Source organism: Brachionichthys hirsutus, chromosome 8 (assembly GCF_040956055.1).
Source record: "Brachionichthys hirsutus isolate HB-005 chromosome 8, CSIRO-AGI_Bhir_v1, whole genome shotgun sequence".
Lineage (NCBI taxonomy): Eukaryota > Metazoa > Chordata > Actinopteri > Lophiiformes > Brachionichthyidae > Brachionichthys > Brachionichthys hirsutus.
In genome coordinates this window covers 902,096-923,336 of record NC_090904.1, presented here as the reverse complement: position 1 = coordinate 923,336, position 21,241 = coordinate 902,096, and the positions used below count along the sequence as shown (strand labels likewise).

The window sequence follows — 21,241 nt, the reverse complement described above, 5'->3', positions numbered from 1 at the left end:
AAATCTAGTTAATCCGTTTGAAAAACTTTTGGTTGAGTGCAAAGGATAAGATTTATAAACGCCGAAAATCAGCAGAGGTCGGTAGCTCTCGTCACTAGGCAACAGACTGCACAGTATCAACGACGGAGAGAGGAGAGGGTCCGACTGGAGCAAAACTACCGCTCCGTTTACGGGACAGCGCCCCCCTGCGTTTACACAGAACACTGCAGCCTGCTCGAGGTCGAACACCGACTGCCTGCTTTCACAAATATCCCACATTACATTTCATAGAATCACAGCAATCCTATTGATCTTCGTTAGCCTATCACCACGTTTGAACCTTTTAGATGAAGAAGGTGTTTCTATTTATCCCCGTCAGGTGAGATTAAAGCTCAGTTATCATCAAGCAGATCAATAAAGCTGATTGGGATGAGCTGCGTGGGCAAGGCTCCCCTTCAGACGCGACACTCGGAACAGCGGAACGACACGGCCAATAGCGGAGCAGAACCGTCTACCTGTACGGGGAGCTCGGACGCTGATTGGTCACGTGCCCGCCCGCCCTGCGGTGACGTCACGACGAGCAGCTTCGGAGTGAAGGAAGCGCTCTGAGCTGGAGGTTCGACGCATTCCGGACGCGGCGGCTCTGATTCGCTGACTTCACAGGTAAGAGCGGATCCTAAAGTCGGACTGTTTAAAAGATCAAATTTAAAAGAGCGCGTTCACGCAGAGCGCGTTCACGCAGAGTGCGTCACTATAACAGGATAACTTTAAACGCCGCGTTCTGCGTTCTGTTCTTTTCGCTTCGAGTAGCTCGCAGAATATTTAAGAATTCTCAAACCACAAATTCCTTCACATCTGCTGAAGGCGACGTGACGTCATCGGCCAGTGATCCAGATGTTCTAATCAGCATCAGGCGGAATGTTCTGCCGTTCCGATAGGATCCACGCACACGCCGTGCGCGTGAAGCACCAAGTTACGTTAGTTTTATTCAGAAGCAGCCCTTTACGGAAACAATGGATGCTTTTCATCACAAACAACGAGGCATACTTTTTCACTGCTCGATTATCCGTCACTCATCCTCCCTTTCTCTCTCTCTCTCTCTGTTTCTCTCCCTTTTTTCCTTTCTCCCTCTGTCACACTCCTTTTCATCCTCCCTGCCTTTCTCTCTCTCTCTGTTTCTCTCTCCATTTTTTCCTTTCTCCCTTTTTTCCTTTCTCCCTCTCTCCCTCTCTCCCTCTCCTCATCTCCCCTTCTGCGACGCCGCAAAGAGAAGTCTGCTTATCAATTAATGGGCTCACTTTGAGAGGAGATTTGTTGTGCGTCACTGGCACCGACCGGCCAATCAGACAGCTGTTAGTAAACCTCTTTGGTAGCCAATGGGAGCTTGGGGCTGATGGACGGGGTGCATGCTGTTGAGAAAATGATGGTGCAGATTAGTCAGAGCTGTTTTAATTCCTAAAATAGTTAGTGGATGGAGACAAATAAACAGCCAACCACAAACTATGCCTCCCCCCCCCCCCCCCCCCCCCCCACACACACACATGCATGACCCAGTGAGTCATATTTATTTGTTGCAGTGAAATATATGATTGATTTATTTATTAGCGCTGGCTTTGAGCTTTGAGCTGTGCTTTCACATCTCCCATCGGTTCCAGATGACTTCCCAGCAGAGTAGACCATAAAGCTGTTAATGTAAATAATATTTTTGAAAAGATCTGGCTTCTTACGAATCCGTGGGAATGTGGGCCTTTGGCTTGAGTCTTTTCAAAACTTGCCAGCAGAATCCGCCACAGTTTGCAGGAGCTGTTTGCAGAGTTATGAAACAACATGTGAGCGTGTAAAGCTGTTAATACCTTTGTTTGTTATCCACACCTATGCTGGGATGCAAGCCACAAAGTATATTTGTGGATCTAAAGTCGAGTGAATTAAGCTGTAGATCTGTGTTTTCCCATCTGTTCATATGTTTGATTATGTGTGTGTGTGTGTGTGTGTGTGTGTGTGTGTGTGCGCTAGTGTTGCCAAAAAAAACAACAGAGTTTTCAAAGCATTTAAATCCACACTTGAACTATAATATGTGTCATTTTGTGACATTTAACTGTGGCCATGTGTGTGTGTGTGTTTGTTCTGTCCACTGCAAATCACAGGAATGGGAAACCAGTGAGTACAGTGACTCCTATCTGTGTACCTTAAACAAGGGTGAATGCTGCATGTCACAAACGACTCCGGGAATGTGCTTCACGCATCTCCTTTCCTCAACCCTCTTCAGACTTGCTCCTTCTTGGGTCCTGAGTACCGTAGTCGTCCTTCACCCGCCAGTGAACAGTCATGAGTGGACACGGCGAGGCTGTTATTGTCCTCACACGATATATGCATGTCTCTCCTCTCTGCTTTCCCACATTCTTTAAAACTTGCCCCCCCCCCCACCACCTGCCCTTGCGTGACTCAGACTAACATTATCACGCTGTTTAAAGCTATAAACCCGATACATCATGCTCAACTTTGACCTCAATGCTCAAATTGCTCGAAATGTGTTCCTTAAAATCTAATGTTAAGTCACCGAATGTAGAAAGAGCATCCAGATGCTGGTGCCACTGAAGAATCGTGTTCGGTGCACGCTGATATTTGCTGCAGCTGCTCTCCGTGTCGCTGTCTACAAGCCGTGTGCTGCTGCAGTTATTAATAGCCCAACCCCTGACCAACCGAGCTGTAGTTATTATTTTTAATTCATTACATTTAATGATTAATAATTAATTCTTTCTTTCATTTTGGAAAATCATTTATCATTTAGGCTTTCCAAAATACTAACAAATGTCTATCACAACTTTTAAGCCTAAAGTAATATCTGAAACATCTTTTTAGTTCATGATTCCTTTGGATGGAAAATAAGAGGACTTAATCATATTTGAGCTTCTTGAATAATTGATCCGTGCCTATTTGCTTTAATATCACATGTCAACGCTAGAAACTCGACATACTCTCCTCGTAACCAGATACCGGAAAGCCTGAAGAATCTCAGTATCTGAAAAATACACCGACTCCTGTATTAGTTTCCATTTTCAAATTAGTACACATTGACTGACACCTGATTCCGAAATAAATAAATAAAAAATCCACAGAGAGAGACTGGTGTCAATATGAAGACGTAGTCAGGAATAGACTGACGGTCTATGTTTGTTTGCTTGTCCTCTGCAGCAGTGATGAGGCAGGAACAGAAGGCTTCACCAGGAAGCCCTTTGTACACCGTTGATTTCCCTTCCTCTCTCTGCTTCCTCAAAGCACACAACTCTGCATGCTGCGTTTTCAGGCTTAATTTAGACATACTTCCTCTCACTTCGTTTGCTTTCAGTGGCATGCGAATGCCAGCGGAGGAAATGATGAAATGCTCAGATACCAGTTTTAAATGGTCCTGTTGTTCAGGGTTGAACAGCCAGTCACAAGCTGTCATGACTCATTAACTGCTGATGGTGTAAGTACTTTGGAACTATATATGGTATTTAAACACAGCATTACAGTTGCATAGAACTGATGAGTTTTGCATGAAATAACATGACATTATTATTCACTGCTGTGTGGTATATATTGAATCTAATCCATATCCATAAACCAGAAAAAGATGCTTCCATATTTTATTTTGATTGAACTTGACACTTAGCCACAAACCATCAGAGTGACCACATTTTTTTTTTCTTGCCTTATCTGCCACCTGCCTTGAGACCTGGAAGCAATTAAAACTCTCAGATACCATAGCATCTCTTTTGGGTTTCCATGACAACAGGTATGAAGCCTACATCTGACACTACTGCAGGTAGCAAGACGACCAGTGTGTGTGTGTGTGTGTCTGAGATAACAACTGTCTGTCCATGCCACCATTTCATATGCTTTTCAGCATTTAAATGAGCTGAATGTGAGATGATATGACATGATAAACATGCTATTATATTGTCTTTAATGAAATGTGAATGTTGCATCATCCCGGTTCGATAGACGGTGAAGTCGCCAGGCAGGCAGCAGGAACAGAGGGAGGCATGCTGATATGGGGCTATTTTAGTCTCCCAGTTAGAGGAACTCACTGGGATTAGATGGTGATAGCAGTGACAGCAGGTCTTCTGATGAGTGTATGATGAAGAACCTCCCCTGAGAAATACAAATACAAATAGTTAGCATGGCTTCTTTTTCTTACTCATGTGTAGATTAGAAATGAGCTGGAACTTACTCTCAAGAAAAAGACAAATGCAACATTCACCTTTCCCAAAGATTTAATATTTTGTTTTAGGCTTATTTCTAAAAATGTGAAGGTACTTTTGTTACAATTGGTGCTCACTAATACTCAATACAATATGCTAATATTAATGCAGTAATACCTTGAAATACAAGTATAATTTATTCCTGGACCGAGCTCGTAACTCAAATCGCTCGTATGTCAAATACCTTTTTCCCATCTAAAATCTGGAAGTTGCTCTCATCTCAAATTTACACTCGCATCTCAAAGCAAAATATCTGGCTGGCTTGTATCTCGGAAACACTCATGTGTGAACGCGCTCGTATTGTCAAACAGACAAACAAACCAACGGCAGCGATTCCATAACCGCCGCCCCGGCGGAGGTAAATACGGGTTCTATGTGAAAATTCTAATTCATCACATTCAAATCGTCGGTGCATACTGTTGCATTAGCACGCTTATACAGTACAACAAAATAATACCCACGAAACAATTAGAACAGCCTCAAAGAAGTTTCACAAAATGTCTGATTTCATGTACTAAAAGTAAACGTATTTCCCATTCATTGCATAGCATTAGTGTGCCATGTCTAACACCAAACCGTAAGAAATCCACTGATATCTCTTATTCCTAAAAGTCTGAATAATTTAATGCTCACGTACAACCGTGTCATTAAATGAGCGCAGCCTCGACGCAGAGACAGTTAAACTGTTGTAATGAATCACGATGTGCCCATTATCCTCTCTCTCTTCACTAGTATTGTTTTGGACCGTAATAACAAGAAGATGCCGCTGGGTGATGATGGCCATGCTTGGAAAAAGAAGACCGCTGATGTGAAGGATCAGTATGACTTCAAGGAGATCCTGGGAACGTAAGTGCGTCAGCATCAACAGCAAAACCCCCGTATTGTAGCTTTTTATTTTTTACTCGTATTGAATACTGCCATGATTTGAATACAGGAGATATCGTGTGTCTACATTTTAAAGATGTATATAAAGAGCTTTTACACAATTGTCTCTCTCAGACCAATCGACAGCACATTTCAGACAATAGATGAGTACTGCAGAGTTGTTGCTTTGCTGAATCGGTTTGGATTGGACTGTGATGGTGTAGCTGGTGAACTGGTGAGCCCCACTAAGGCAGCTGGCCTCCAGCAGAGGAAGACGCTGATGAAGAAGGAAGCAAGCAGCCAGAACAAGGAAGCCTCGCCCTGCCAGTGTTGTCAGCGTTGTGCAAGTTCACACTTCAGATTAAGTAGCTCAAAGTTCAGTTCACACTCACGGAAATGAACGCGCGTTATAATGAAGCCGCGCACGTGACGGGCTTCTTGAACTTTGAAGCTGAAGGAGATGCTGTTCTTGTCTTTTTTTTTATTCCCCGTGGGAACTGATGTGGTTTTCGAATGCTTCCGTGTTTCTACCTCTAGCATCGCAGGCTGTGCTGTCTAAAGGCCGTTCTCCGCGTTGTTGTGAATCCTTGACCTAAGGACCCGTAAAACTGGGCGTGGCCATTGTTATCGCTCACCAGAGCTTGTCACTTTCACATTCCCGAGTTGCACACTGATGTATTTGTTTCACCGCTGATGACAACATGACTCCTTTATAATGCTTTATTGCGCTGCTGTGACTCTTGGATTGTATAAACATGAACTACTGGTCAAGTCAACTATTTTTGCTGTTGATTTCATTTTCATTACTTTAAAGTGATCCTCATCTTAAAAGTTAAATTACATGTAAAACTTTATTTACACTCACTCCCCACAGATTGTCGCTTTGTTCTCTTTTTGAGGGGCGGAGCATCGTACCTTGTAATACGGTTTGGTGACTTCGGCGACCTTTTGTGTCGTCCTGCTTTTCTTGGCGTCCTGGAATCTCTTTTAAACCTCCACCTTGCGTTTTAGAATATTTAAAGCTGAGAGTCACAAGACTGGATGTTTATCCAAGGTAGTCGAAGCGCCTCCACTTAAACCCACATCCTTGTTAGACCAGGATTAGCTGTGTGAACACTTTGATCCAATCCAAGACGGAGCCTTGGCTCGTTATTTGAGGCGATGGAACCTTCCTCAGGTGCGCTGAGCCTTCCCTGCCTGTGTTTCCTCTCTAATCATGCTGACGCAGCTCAAATGGTTGCGTCCATGATGTGGTTACATTTCCTTCCTGCACCTGCACAGCCGTTTCATTCTCCTGTCTTCCCTTCCACACTTGCCCCCCCCCCCCCCCCCCCGACCATCGCAGCGCATCACTCAGCTGCGAGTCACATTCATTCGCCTTTGCTGGATTGTTGTCTTGGTAACATCAGGAAACACTTTTCATAATAGATTCAAACAGTTACTATGGAAACCTAGTTTTTGTTATGCTATTATTAATCCACTGCTGGGTGCAAAGAGAGAGACTCGCGCGCAGAAGAAGGGACGCGCTGCACATTTCTCTTGTGTATGGAGGCATGTTTGCTGAGCCTCCCTGACCAGTTGATACGGATCACTTCATCACCAATCAATTGATAATCCTGTTTCACAAAAATCCCATTCATTTAGCAATAAAAACGGTATTACTGATACTTTGAATGGCTTTTTGTGACAAATCCGTTCACGTGCATTTCAGTGCACGCGCCTTCACTGCATGTGAATCAGCAAATGATTATTTCTTTAATTTAACTGTAATTAATGAAACAAATGTTAAAGCTGTCGCGACTTTAAATCGCATGCCAGCCGCCGCCGTATGTTTGGTGGGGATTAATTATGTTCAAACTGCCAATGTCATTTTCACTGCAAGAGAAATCCTCTTTGGTCTTCGTTCTTTCCTCATTTCTTTAACTGCTGTTGATCTACCCCCCCCCCCCCCCCCCCTCTGTTTGTCCTTCTGTTTCATGAAGCACTCCCGAAGCATCGGCGAGCCGGCTTCATCATGGCGCCTCGTTCCTGTCACCTGCTCCTTAACTCTTCTCTGGTTTTTCTGGTTTCACACTGTTTGTACATGAAATGAGGATTCTGATGCGTGCCCAGCCCTGAAACTTTAAATATTACATTTACATAGAACTATTTGCTAAATAAGGTTAATAACATTGTCAACCTTCAAATTAAAAGAAAAATGCAAGGCTAAATTTGATTCTAATGTTTTAAAAGGAATATAAGTAAAATGCTCCACAGCCATTAAATAAATCAACCCATCCAGTACTTCCTGCTCATAAAGTTCGGATTCCCCTTGGCTCTTTGTCAAATATCGACGCACTAGTATGTCATCATTCAAACCAGGCTTGTAGCGGTTTACGGGTCACGAATCTGGAAAACCCATCTGATCTGTTCTGGACAGATACTCTAACTCTATCAAGTTACACAGAAATATTTCTGCCGAACAAGCGTCTCTAATAGATGTAGCCATTAGGAATAAATAATGGTTTGCATTTGTGCGGGGATGTGCCGCTAATCCCGCGTTCCCACAACCAGCTGCCAGCATCCAGAGTTCTCTACTGGCATAAGGAGGCACGTATTCTGGCATCTTAATTGTTGCACATATTCTCATGCAAAGAGGTGCAAAGGCTAATTCTTATCCCAGCATGCATTGCAAACTTGGACTGGGACATGGGAAGGAGGAAGTGGAGGGCAAGAGCAGGCCAGCGTGGCACAGTCATCTAAAATCGTTAGCCTAATGGATTTGCCCCTGTCACCCGTGTCGACCGGTCCCCCCAGTGGTCCCTGCCCTCGTCGGTCGTGTGATCAGCCCCTGGCCACAATTGATTCAGGAAGAGGAGGGTATGAGCGAGGAAGAGCATGAATATCAACAACACTTGCTTTGAAGCTAGTTTTGCATGAAGTCTTTAACTTTGCATTTTGTTCTGGGAGACATTTCCCTCCAGCATTCTGCTCTCTCTCTCTCTCTCTCTCTCTCTCTCTCTCTCGCTCTCTCTCTCTTTCTCTGGTACATAAATGGGACCCTGGGCTGGACTTTTGAATCAATTCTCACTTCTCAGATTTGTTCCAAATTATGTCTGTAAAGTAAAACAAGATGTTGATAAGGCGACGCTAAAATGCAAGATGTAAAGTAGTTTTTTTGACACAAAGAGTATTTCCTGATTCATATAAAGGTTATTCACTGTACAAACATCCAGGTGAGACATTACCTTCGCTTTGAAACACCTGATCTAACTGACGTTTAGAGGAGAAATGCGATGCGGTCGAGGCGGCTGCGGATTCTGACCTGCATTATTTTATTACTATTATTTCACTTTGCAGGACATGTTAGGATTACATCATGCTGATCTGATCACATTGTTCTTTCACCATCATTTCCAGGAAAGGTTCCTTTTTTTGATGTTTGTCTAATACTTCAAGTCTCTCAATGTTGTGCATGTGTTGTTGCAGCCTTTGCATGCATGGATGCAGTTTAGCTTTTGATGCTTCTCCATTATTTAATGTGTGTTTGCTGAGACAGAATCACATCAATTCAAAAGGATGATTAACAAAATAATCCAGAATAAAGGAAACAAGCATTTATGAAGCAGAGGACTCTCTCAGCGTGAGAGCTTTCCCACCTCATCTATTTTTCATCTGTGGCTCTATGTAGTTCTCTTCTACAGTCTTGATCCTAATTCTCCCTCTCCCCTAGTCATTAACTACGAAATACATCCACTTCCTTTCCTGCGATATGACATTTGTCATCATCTTTCTTTCACGCTAATCATATCTCTGTTTCACCATGACAGTGTCCCATGTGTCTGGCCTCTCCAGATAAGTCCAAATTACTTTCTCTGTTTTTACTTTTGTTTTCTCAGCGTACTTTTTTTTTTTTTTTTAACAAGGATTAGATTTGGTCTCAGCTGTAAGATGCGATAGAGCTTGCCTTCATTAAGCGGCGCCGCGCTCCTGTACTGAACCTCAAAGGACAAGACAATTATCCATCTCAGAATCCCTACAGCAGTGACAATTACGACGAGCAGGAAGCTTTTCCTTCTGTTGTTTTTGCTAAAAAAAAAAAAGAAATAGGTTATTATATTTACGATGCATTATAGATATTCTTCCAAAGGCTCGCATTTGTTTGTGATCATGTTCAATTAGACAGGCTGGTATCTAAAAGAAGGAGAGTAAAATCTTTTTTTTAATATATAACAACCTGGAATGGTTTCCGACCCGGGTCCAATCCTGAAAATCCATGTCTGCTTACGGCACTCTCAGCCCTTCAGCCCTGTCCTGACCTAATTTGAAAAGAAGCCTGCATCTCAGCACAGTGCAGCTCAACACGGCAGAGCCTGCTGTTCCTGGAAAACACACACACACACACACACTTTCTGTATATGCCCACTGTCTGTCCAATTTATGCATCCCCATCTGCCCATAGCCATACATCCCCATATATCCACATAACGATTTTACAGCAAGTACACTCGCTGTGCAGCTTCCCTCTGCCATTTTCCATTGTTATAATCTCTTATTTCCCATATTCCCAAATCATATATCGGAAAACCATCTTGAAAGCGCTGTGCTTGTGCTTTTCATCTATGGCTCTAGAAAGCCTTAAGGAAGCGTGTTCTTTGCTTTGCAGCTTAATTACAATCCCCTACATTAGGGGTCTTCAAAATGGCAACAGCTCTGCTCAGTTTCCTCCCCCCCCAAAAAAAAGAAAAAGAAAAAGGCATGAACATAACAAATGTGGAATAAAACTATTGATCCTTAAATGTGTGTTGGAAATTAAATCCATTCAGACTGAGAGCATGACATTAGCAAAGGAAAACTAAAGTGCTCATTTAGGCTGAACTGATGGGAGCAGAGGCTTGAAAATAAAAGAGGTCACAAATTACCTGTTCATTATTTTCAAGCACATGCATTTCATTTTCTTTTCTTCCAAGATTCTGTGGTAAAGATTTACATTTGCTTGCAGATCACAATAAGCTGATGCTAGATTTCACGCTAGAACCTGATGCTGCTATCTTATACATGTAATATTTAATGAAAAACGTCATTAAATTGCACCTAAATTGCACCTAGCATTGCACAATTAAGAGAGCCCCGTTAGGTCTAATTTGTCGTATAGGTGAAAGATCTTTGTTTCTGGATGGTTCGTACTGCAAAGATGATCTATTTATGTTCCATGGCCTGGCCTCACAGCTGGATATCTCTCAGCTCTGATTGGCACAGATGGCCCTTCTCTGTGTCTCAATGACCTTTTCATAGATACCATTTTGTCATCTGCTCACAAAAAGTTCTCAGCCAAAAAAGAAATAAAACGGTGGTAATAAAGCGTAAGGAGTGGGCCATGTTTGTGGCTGCAAAGCAAGAGCAACGGAGGTTGCATTTGTGTTGCGGTAATCACGTCATCAGGAAGCATCCCGACTCCTTTGGTTTAGTTTGTGTGAATGGCCGCATCAGCGCGATCGCAGTGGTGGCAGTTATTTCATTGGTTTGTCGTGTGGCAGGCAGCACACACACATGCAGGATGGCATTGGAGACTGTGTTTGGATACAAGATTTGTGCACGATTGCACAACGTGGATCAGTAAAATATTAAATAAATGTTGATTTATTTACCCTGCACATGGACTGTTTCCCCCCCCCTCCCATCTGGAAGAAGGTTGCGCAGCATCAGGGCCAGAACCACCAGGCTCAAAAACATTCTTCCCTGATGCTGTGAGAGTGATGAACAGTGGATAACTCTGAGGTGGATTATCCAGGTCATAAATGGGACTCATTTTACACTATTGGATGCTGCTATTCGGGGATCTGTGCAATTAGTAATGTGTATATATTTTAAGAAACATTTTGCGTTGAATGACCGTGTGTCTGTTTTAATGACTGTTTGTTATACGCCTCGAACTGGGACCTGAGTACAATTTTTCGCTCTTTTCATGCGAGTGTTGGAGTGACAATAAAACTTTCTTGATTCTTGATTCTATAAATTAGATTATATAAATATTTACTCTGTTTGAGGCTCCTCATTCTTAAGTTGTATTTGTAAATGTCTCGATTTAAACTCTTGTGTAAATACGAAGTGGGAGAATACGCCCTATGCTTGGATAGAGGAGGCATTACGCACGTCGTTACCAGGATTTAGTGATTAATAGCTGTGTGTGTGTGTGTGTGTGTGTGTGTATCCTGTAAGGAGCAGGACCAGCTCAGTAAACACAGCTGTTTACTTTGTAATCCAGTTTAAACCTCCGTTACTGTTAAGATCTTCTTTCAGAGCAGTCGCTCCTCATATTTTCCCAGCATGCCCTCTGTCAGTTTCAGGGTCAAAGTGAACATGTGAGCTGGTGGGACGTTTGTAACGGCATCTAGAATCACACCAAGCTGTGCGTAACGTTTGTCCCACCGCCTCTCAGAAGACTTCAGCTCTAGCTGGCGCACGCCAGCGACGGACTTTGTCGCATCATCCACAGTGTGACAAAATCACCTACGGTGCATTGACATGCAGAAAGAAGGACGTGTCTTCTGGGGAGACATGCAAACATTGACGAGAGCAATTCGATGGCAGGGAGCAAAAAGGCTTCTGCTCTCAACAAACTGCCCTGCAGCTCTGAGAGTGTCGTTATTTGTCTACATTTGCAAGTGCAAGCAATGGTGCTAGAGGTCTAACCAGATTAACCACTAACCAGACTAACCGCTTATCATGTAAATGTTATGGTTTTAAATGGAATTGTCTTGATCAGTTAAAAATCGGGAGCGTTTAGCACAGCTTGTCATTATTTTTCCAAGACTAATGAAGGGGGAAACGTATCAAACGGGCAATGGGACGATCCTTAGTAAGAGACACATTAGTGTCCTTAGATTTTCCAAATGTTTGCGCAAACTACAGTACAGCACTTCCCCGGAGCCCCGCGGCCTGTCAGTGGGTGCATGGGGAATGTCAGCTCAATCCTCCAGATGCTTCCCAGGAATGTGCAGCGTGGAAAACGTCCTCCACGCTGCTGGGTTTCTGCCAAAGCCAATGGCCTTTCTGTCCTCGGTTGACATTCATGTTGAATTGCGACCACAAAGTTTCATTCCCAGGATAAATCTTTTATTTTTAATTTTTTTAGATATACGTTTGAGCACAAAAGACTTGTAAATCACTCTGAAGATGTAGTAGTACATGCATTTTGATCAACTTGTGTACTTTTTTCTCTCCTGTTTTGCATTCTTTTGCACTTCACTTGTTTGAATTACCAGTAATAAGTAATACTGCTTTTCCAGTAATAATAATGCAGCTGTTGAAATCTTACCAGACAGAAGCCTTCTATGGCTTTGTAGATCCAAATAAGTCGGTGCATCAACAAGTTTTGTCCCATTGTTTTTAGCATTTTAAGATTTTCAAGAATATTTGTGGAGTGTGTCCATCCAAGCTAAACAGAGGTTTATACTGAAGCGCTATTCTAAACCGAGAGTACTTGTTCTGCGTCATCATGTTCTTTTTTTTTGCCCAGAGGCATTCCTTTTTTCTGTTTTCCATGTATCTACAAAACACATTATGTGCCGGGTGTGGCTGGTATCGTCTAACAACTGATAGTTACACAGACACACAGATGCAGCTTTGAATCTCAAAGACAACTCTATTCATCTAATTCCAAATACTGCAGGTCATAAGAAATATCTGCCGCTGTTAAACGGGTATTGGAAAAAGCTACTCTGTTAAAAGTCCGATATTATGCTTTCATTTTATTTACGAACATGAAGTCCCCAAAATATGTCATTGAAACCCTAACCCTAACCCTAAACATCATATTTTCTATCTGTGCTTCCAAATCACCGCACGTCTGCAAAGCTTGAATCGGCATCAAAGACACTTCTGGACAGGACTGAAGTTAAAAATAAAAGCACATTACAGTTGGACACCAGATCAAGAGCGTTTGTTCTTTCTTCCTGCACAACATCACAGGTAAACAGGCTTTGCCTAAACAGCCGCAGACACCCTGACCTTTGTGTCTGTGTTGCAGGGGCGCTTTCTCTGAGGTGGTCCTGGCCGAAGAGAAGAGGACCCAGAAGCTGGTGGCAATCAAATGCATCCCGAAGAAAGCGTTGGAAGGCAAAGAAAACAGCATTGAGAACGAGATAGCCGTCCTGCACAAGTAAGTGCACCTCTGAAACGACAGCTCGGCAGTAATACGGCCGACAGTTATCGGTTCAGTCATATAACATGAGGCAGGGTCGTCAGTCCAGTGTGGAATGTAATGTCAATATCATACAGTAAACTGTTGCAATATGTTCATCTATGACGCATTTAATCAGCACTGTTTTGAAATTGGGATCCGTATGTTCAGTAAAAGGCGCAGTGGTTAGCGCTGCTGCCTCCCAGCAAGGAGGTCACAGGTTCAAATCCAGCTTGGGCCTTTCTGTGAGGAGTCTGCATGTTCTCCCCGTGTCTGCGTGGGTTCTCTCCGGGTTCTCCGGCCTCCTCCCACCACCAGAAACATGGTTACACTAAAGGTGTGAGTGTGTCTGTCTCTGTGTTGCCCTGTGATGAACTGGCGGCATGTCCAGGGTGTACCCCGCCTCTCGCCCACTGACTGCTGAAATAGGCTCCAGCAGGAACCGCGACCCGGTACCGGAAAAAGCGGTTCGAAAATGAATGAATGTTCCCTCTGCTTTCCCAGTAGAGGGAATTAAAGGTGTAATTCACTCAAATTACTTTGAGGAAAAAAGGACACTTCTTCACTGACGTCTATTGGTACGTAATCTTGATTGGTTTGTCTTCATTAGCACAGGCTCCGCCCACTAGAGGGTAATTAAATCACCCACACCAAAGAAGAAATGTTGACATCTACGTCCGGTTTTCATTTTGACATGTCATCCTGCACACAGAGGATGTCGGTTCTGACCGTACAATAGAGTTAAACACGCATTTGTGTTACACAGTTGTGTCGTTCAATAGTTCTATAGTTCATAGTTCCATGTCAGCAATGTGAAAGGAGCAACGTTTTACTGTACTTTCAGATGTTGTGACCGGATTCACTCGCAGCACTCTGATCTGTTCAGAACGCTTTGTCCACATAAGAACCAAGGACCAAATGACCCCTTTTGCTATTGTGTGTGTGTGTGTGTGTGTGTATAACTTAAGGTATTTCTGCACTGTGCTTAAAGTCTTTCAAACTGTTACTACTAATACTAATACTAATACTAATGTTACTAATAAACACAAATAGTAAAGAAGAAGATAAAAAGTAAGCAAACATGAACATGAACATGACCCCTAACGATGTTTGTCATTCATGCCGCAGTGAAACACACAACATTGTGTTGGTGCTTGTGTCGTCAGTAGCTCAGTGTCTGATGCATTCACTGACGGCCCCGGCTGTCAGACTCCAAACAATGAATTCTCTTGACACTCGCGGTGGATTCTCTCCAGGAAAAAGAAAACCAGACTCGCATAATGCTTATTAGAAAGCAACTTTCTGTTCTCTCCTTCGGCACAGGATTAAACACACCAACATCGTAACTCTGGAAGAGATCTTCGAGAGCAAATCACACCTCTACCTCGTCATGCAACTGTGAGTATTCCCGTGTGGATTCGTGTGAGTCCTGTTTCGTACGATGTGTTCCAAACTCCCTGCTTGTGCTGTCTCTCACACATCGCATGTCAGAACACGCACACGCACACGCACACGCACACGCACACAAACAAACACCATCTCCTGCTACTCATGAACGCCGGTGGGGAGTTCACCCTCACACCTGCAGCCTGTCAGTTGCCCACCCACCTCCACCCGACTCAACCTAGATGTCAGAGAGAGGAGAGAAAGTACGGAACGGGATCAGGAGCACTGTTACAAAATATAAATCATTTATGCATTAATCACACAGCAGAGAGAAAGGACGGAGGCAGAGCGCGAGGAGCGTGATGCAAAAACACGGGGAGGAAGGTCTTCTATTTCCTCCCATGATCGTGTCTGTCCTTTAGAACCACCGAAACCACAGTTTAAAATATTACACAGCCACTGCAGACCGCTGCTGAAGGGCAGGCTCGGTCTCAGCGCTCCAGCATGTAGAATCTGGCACCCGATGCACCCGATGCACATGATGCGCTCTGGAGGTGTGCAGCGATACCGACGTTTTGGCTAGAGGTGCGCGAGGAGGTGGTTCCTCTGATTGGATGATACTTGGAGCCTCCTCAGTGTATTCTGGCTGCTGCAGTATCGTGGGCAGTGCAAGGAACAAACACGGTAAACTTTACCTCGCATCATATTGCACATTGCATTCCATTGCTCTTTGGTCCAGTTCTGATGCTTTTAGCCGTGAATAAGAGTCAACCACGAGCACTTTGCCCCACCTGCTGCCTTGCAGGCCCATATCTTCTCATCTCGACAGCAAATATCATCAACAGTCAAATCTAGCCTCCATTGTGTGTGTGTGTGTGTTTGTGAGAGCTAATTGAAATAGATTTGCTGAGTGTGAAGTCTCCATCTAGTGGTCTCTCTGTGTAACAACAGCCACACCTCAGCTTCACACTCAGAGGACACAACAGGACAGAGTTCCTGTTTTATCTTCCCTTCCCGTCATTTCTCTGTCAAACTCTGCCGTTTTGTTGTTGTTGCTGCAAATATTTTCAAATCATGTATTCACATTGTGGCTTTTTAGACTCTGCACGTTCCATTTGTCAAGCTTCATTTCACTTTAAGGAATGAATCTCCTCGACTTAGGGTGTCTGGTGGGGAACTCTTTGATCGCATCATAGAGAAGGGCTTCTACACAGAGAAAGATGCCAGTAAGCTCATTCAGCAGATTCTGGATGCCGTCAAATACCTGCACGACATGGGTATCGTGCACCGTGACCTCAAGGTCAGTACGGGGTCAGAGGGAAATTCAGAAGAAGTTTGGAATTCTCATGTATTCTAAATGTTTTTCTAATTTCTGATTATATGATGGCTTTTCTGCACATGCTAATGATGATACATGATTTGAATGATGGTACTTTATTAACAGTTTGGGTTTTTGGTTTGCTCCCCTTCTGTCACAGCCAGAGAATCTCCTGTACTACAGCATGGATGAAGACTCCAAGATCATGATCAGCGACTTTGGCCTGTCCAAAATTGAGGGTTCTGGCAGTGTGATGTCAACGGCGTGTGGGACACCGGGATATGTTGGTAAGGACGATGGACACGACCCTAAATGAGAAAGACCTGTTAATCAGAGGCCTGTAAAAAGTCATAAACCATGTTTAAACATTTCACGATTGGTGGTAGGAAATCAAATCTGACCCTCAACCATTCTGGCAATTTAAATCTACATTTATCTGGAATTAGTTTTGCAAACTCCGTCACACTTTACAGCGAATAAATACTGTTGATTAAGAATCAGCTGTGATTAAAGATCTGTACGTATTTATGTTATATTCTGTATGTTGTTCTGTCCTTTCAGCTCCTGAGGTGTTGGCTCAGAAGCCCTACAGTAAAGCAGTGGACTGCTGGTCTATTGGGGTCATATCCTATATTCTGTGAGTGCAATTAAAAAGACCTGAACCGAGCACAAGACAGGAAGATCACATGCATTGTGTAGACTTTGTATAGGACTGCCATTGTCTGTCCCGTCTTGTGTGACTAAATGCTTTGACAGCTTCAATAAACCCCTGGGATGTGTGTGCTTCGCTTTGTGCATCAGGTTGTGCGGTTACCCCCCGTTCTATGATGAAAACGATGCCAAACTATTCGAGCAGATCCTGAAGGCAGAATACGAGTTTGATTCTCCTTACTGGGACGATATCTCAGATTCAGGTACGGTTCATGAGAAGCTTTGCTCAGATCACACCTTTAGGGCTTTATGAAAGCTTAATGAAAGCTCTAAAGGTGTGCATCTCATAATGATTTTCTTCAGCTAGCTGCATTAGAGCTCGGTGGTTTCCATGTCAGTCATTTGAGTAGGGTTTCCAGTGACGGGGCTAATTCTCCTAGTTATTGTTTGCCTTTCTATGGCAAACTTATTCTAACAGTGAGGTTTGTTTCGGAGCCGAGCTTGTAATCTGTGTTTTTTTTTTCTTTAATATATTGTTCAGGCATTCCATGAATTAAGTGAAGTCTATCGTTTGCTAATTAGTGTCTTTGTTGCTGTGAGAAATGAGTGGCCCGTAATTTTCCATTTGAAACTTTATTGTGCGATTTTTCCGATTTTCATTGGAACAATTCTGACAGTTCTTTCTTGCTGACTGCTTATATTCATGGAAATACAATCCTTTTGATTTTGCAGGAGCCAGGCTATGTGCCATCTCCTGGTGGCTCTTGTTCTGCATGTTTCCAGAGTCACTCAGGCTCTTTTATCTGATCCCTGGCTTTCACTCAGCTTTAGAGCCCAAAAGTCAAGGCACTGATCCTGTGCTGATCCTTTTCCCAGTCCGAGCACTTGGGTGTGTTCCCTGTTTCCCTGCTTTGGGGAAAGATCTCTCCAACTTCTGCAAAAAAAAAAAAAATGATACAACTGTAGCATTGTCCAATTTTCTGTCCTGGGAATTACCTCCAGATTTGTTTTGTCGTGTTTACAGCAGTTTGATTTATAGTTTGAAATATAATTATATTCCAAAGTTTCCAGTTACAGAGATTTTCTGCCAAGGTTTCTGTGTTCATTGGATAGACTCAGGGTGGCACGGTGGTGCAGTGGTCAGCGCTGCTGCCTCACAGCAAGTTTTAAACTGATGTTATAGCAGAGTCAACATCAACTAAATCGCTGCATCAGCAGGTGACATCAGTAATATTAATATTAAACTGTACTTTCTTCCAGCCAAAGACTTCATCATTCACCTGATGGAGAAAGACCCCAACGCACGCTACACCTGTGACCAGGCTCTGCAGCACCCCTGGTATGAGCCTCACACTCGGAATCCTGAGTTCCTATTTGTTTTGTAACTCTTTGTGTAAAATAATAATTATTACTTTAGCTGTAAACGAGGCTTCTCTTGATCTCACATACAAATGTGTTTTTCATTTCCTGTCTGTTTGTCAGGATTGCCGGGGACACAGCTCTGGATAAGAACATCCACGAGTCTGTCAGTGCTCAGATCAAGAAAAACTTTGCGAAGAGCAAATGGAGGGTAATTCAGAGTTCCAGCTTGTGTTGGATGCGATTGGATTTTCCTAAAGGACGTCTGCTGTCTGGTTTATTACCTCCGGCAAGGAGGTTATGTTTTTGATGCCGTTTGTCTGTTTGTTTCTCTGACTTAGCAGATTTACGGAAAAACTGCTGGATGGATCACGATGAAAAAAAAAATCTGAAGATGGGTCTTGGTCTAACTTAGATCCCATTCAATTTTGAGAGCGATACGGATACATGTCTGGATACGGGGAAAAGCATTCTAACATTGAAAACCCATTTATGGATTGAAAAAACATCTAAAAGTACACATGAACTCCAATTCATTTTGACCTTTCATGGTTGGTGTAGTATAAAGATACCAAGAACAATGTAGAACCTTTTGGTGCTGATCCAGATCACCATGTGGACAGTGTAAATCTAACTAGGAGGGGAATGAGCTGCTTGGCGGAGGTCTGCGCTCTCTGATGTTATACAACAAATAGAACAGTCAGGTATTCAGCTAAGCTTTAGGTTTCTATCTGACACTCTTTCAGATTCCCATGATTAAGATTCTGTTGTTGTCTGGGCTGTATTCATTTGTGCCTTTTCCTCTGCAGCAAGCATTCAATGCCACAGCAGTGGTTCGGCACATGAGGCGTCTCCAGCTGGGCACCAGTCCTGAAGGACCCGGCCCCACCCTGCCCGGTCCATGCCCTCACTTACTAATGCCAGAGGGAAATGAAGGTGCATAAGTTTATGTAATGTTTTTAGAATATTTTACTTTGTTCCGGCTGACACATGCACTGCAGTAAAACAAGTGTGCAGATTACAGATACTGTTTGTACCTGGATAAAGTACTCTGATCTCTTTGTCTCCCAGAAGCGTGTTGTGAGGAAGGGGGCTCCCAGAATGTCGACGGCGGTGCCACCCGACCAGTAGGGTGTGATTCCTGAGCCCACTCACTTACCTGTCCCTTTAATCCCTGCAACTTTCCAATTTCAACTCTCTTGGTGGAACCAGAGGCGCCTTATCCCTCGTATTTGGTCAGGAATACTCCGTCATTCCAACAACCGGCCTGCAGGGGGCGCACGTCCGCTCAGCCGGAGAAGGAAGACTCGAATGGGATGATAGGGGGAGGAGGACTTGATGATAATGATGAAGATGTACCAGAAGCGATCACTTACACAGAATGGGCTGGTAGCTTGGATGTTTTAAAATGGGGGGGGAGGAAAAGAGAGGACAGAAAGTAAAACGTCTCCACCAGCTTGTCAGAGGGAATGTTTTCACCGACGCGGGAAAGAGCTTTTACATAATTCAACCCGTCTCTTTTTTGTTTTATTGTCTTGCATATTCTTCTCTTTTCTTTTTAACCTGTTGTGGTTTGACTTTACAGAGTAAATCCTGAAACCAAATCTGCATGATCAAGGGCGTGTTGTCTCCGTGGATGTTTTGTTATCCTCGAAGCACACCCTGTTGCAGAAATGTAAATGAGTGGGGATTTTTCAAAGTGGACTGGCCTAGTGCTTTTTGATATGCTGCCATATTTGATATGAAATTCAGTCCAATATCGTAGTTTTAGAGATATGCCTTGGATCTTAAAGGTGTAGTTTTTAGGTGATCCATAGGAGAATAGTTTATGCAGTTATTACTGCATCTCTGTCACCTTCATCAAGGTGAGTTTTGAGTCAGGGTTATGCTTTTTGAGAGAAATAAGATGTCCCCCCTTTGCTTTTTTAACCGGGGATGTATCTTTGTCTAAGGTGCCTTTGGGACATACAGTTTAATGGGTTTCTTTTTGGGTCGCTTCTGAAATATTTGATCTCTTTCTTTCTGACACACTTGCTTTAATTTTAGATTTTGTGTGTATCACATTTCATCTTAAATACGTATTAAACTTAAGGTACGCACTGTGCCATGTTATTATTATGTATATAAAAAATGTTAAGCTATAATAAAGATGGTTTGGAACAGGAACATTTTGATACCTTCACATAACACCATGAATAAATGTATCAGGACATTCAACTCAAAGTAAATTAGAAATACATCAGGAACAGGTCGATCTAATTGTTAAAAGTCTAGATGGGAGTGATTTACACTTTTTTGAGCTACTACCTTTTTTTTTTTTAGGTATTACGGTCCAATTTATTTTATGTTATTCACTGAATCTGCTCTAAATTACATCAGTATGAAAAGAGTAGAATAACATTAGTCCTGTTTCACATATTAAGAAGAATAGTTACAATAAAACGTTTTAATTATTTTGCCACTATTCTTTAAATACAAAACCAATACTGCACTTAATGCAGTAAATGTGTGAATGCAACAAAAGAAAGGAAGCAAATGAAAGCAGAATCTTCTTATGCATCTTCCATCATGTGCTGTACTTGTTCTGTCATTGCTATCCTGTTCTTCTTCCATTCTATCACAGGCACATTTCTTCCGCTTGTAGCCTGTTCAGAAATGACATCGATTAAAGGATGTGAATATGCATCAAACTGAGTCACCTCATCTTTACTGAACGTTCATAAGTGCATTTTATGTTTGCGTGTGCACGAAGAGAGCGTAGTCTGATACACACTAATAATCGATTATTAATGAACCACATGAACCTGTGCTGGTTCATTATTTTGAATAGTCAAGTGTCAGATTTAGAGGACTAACTGGACTTCTCTCAGCATCTGCCTCTGCATGAGCTTCATCCATTCTTTTACACACTCCATCCATAGTTTCCTTTTTACAAATGTCATTCTCTCTGATAAATTATTAAAGCTATGTGGTGCGGATGTGATTTGGTGCCAAATATGTTTACAGGCGATAACAAAAACAAAGAGTGCTGTTAAAAGGATAGATTTTTTTCAGACGTTTAATATTTAACAAGTTCATATTCTGTTGGGTAGCTGTTGTGTATTTGGACAGTCACGTAACTGATAGTACAGTGTAGTTAAGAGAGTGATTTTCAGTGCAAATTGTTTTTAACTCATAAATTGAAGTGAAGAGAAAGATCCAAAAAGGGCAAAGCTAAGCTATATTATAAGATATTCATATAGGCAGACTGGATGATGTCATACTCCTCTAAATTGGCAT

At 42.7% G+C, this 21,241-nt stretch overlaps 1 protein-coding gene across 1 annotated transcript; it reads left to right on the top strand.

Moving 5' to 3' along the window:
• Positions 1-2,125: 2,125 nt before the first annotated feature.
• On the top strand, positions 2,126-20,642 carry camk1b (calcium/calmodulin-dependent protein kinase Ib). The gene is made up of 12 exons (XM_068742189.1): positions 2,126-2,136; positions 4,956-5,069; positions 13,096-13,227; positions 14,572-14,646; positions 15,796-15,934; positions 16,113-16,239; positions 16,514-16,589; positions 16,754-16,866; positions 17,864-17,942; positions 18,086-18,173; positions 18,772-18,898; positions 19,034-20,642. The coding sequence occupies exons 1-12, from the start codon at positions 2,126-2,128 to the stop codon at positions 19,105-19,107; spliced, it is 1,155 nt and encodes a 384-aa protein (XP_068598290.1). The 3' UTR covers positions 19,108-20,642.
• Positions 20,643-21,241: the final 599 nt, after the last annotated feature.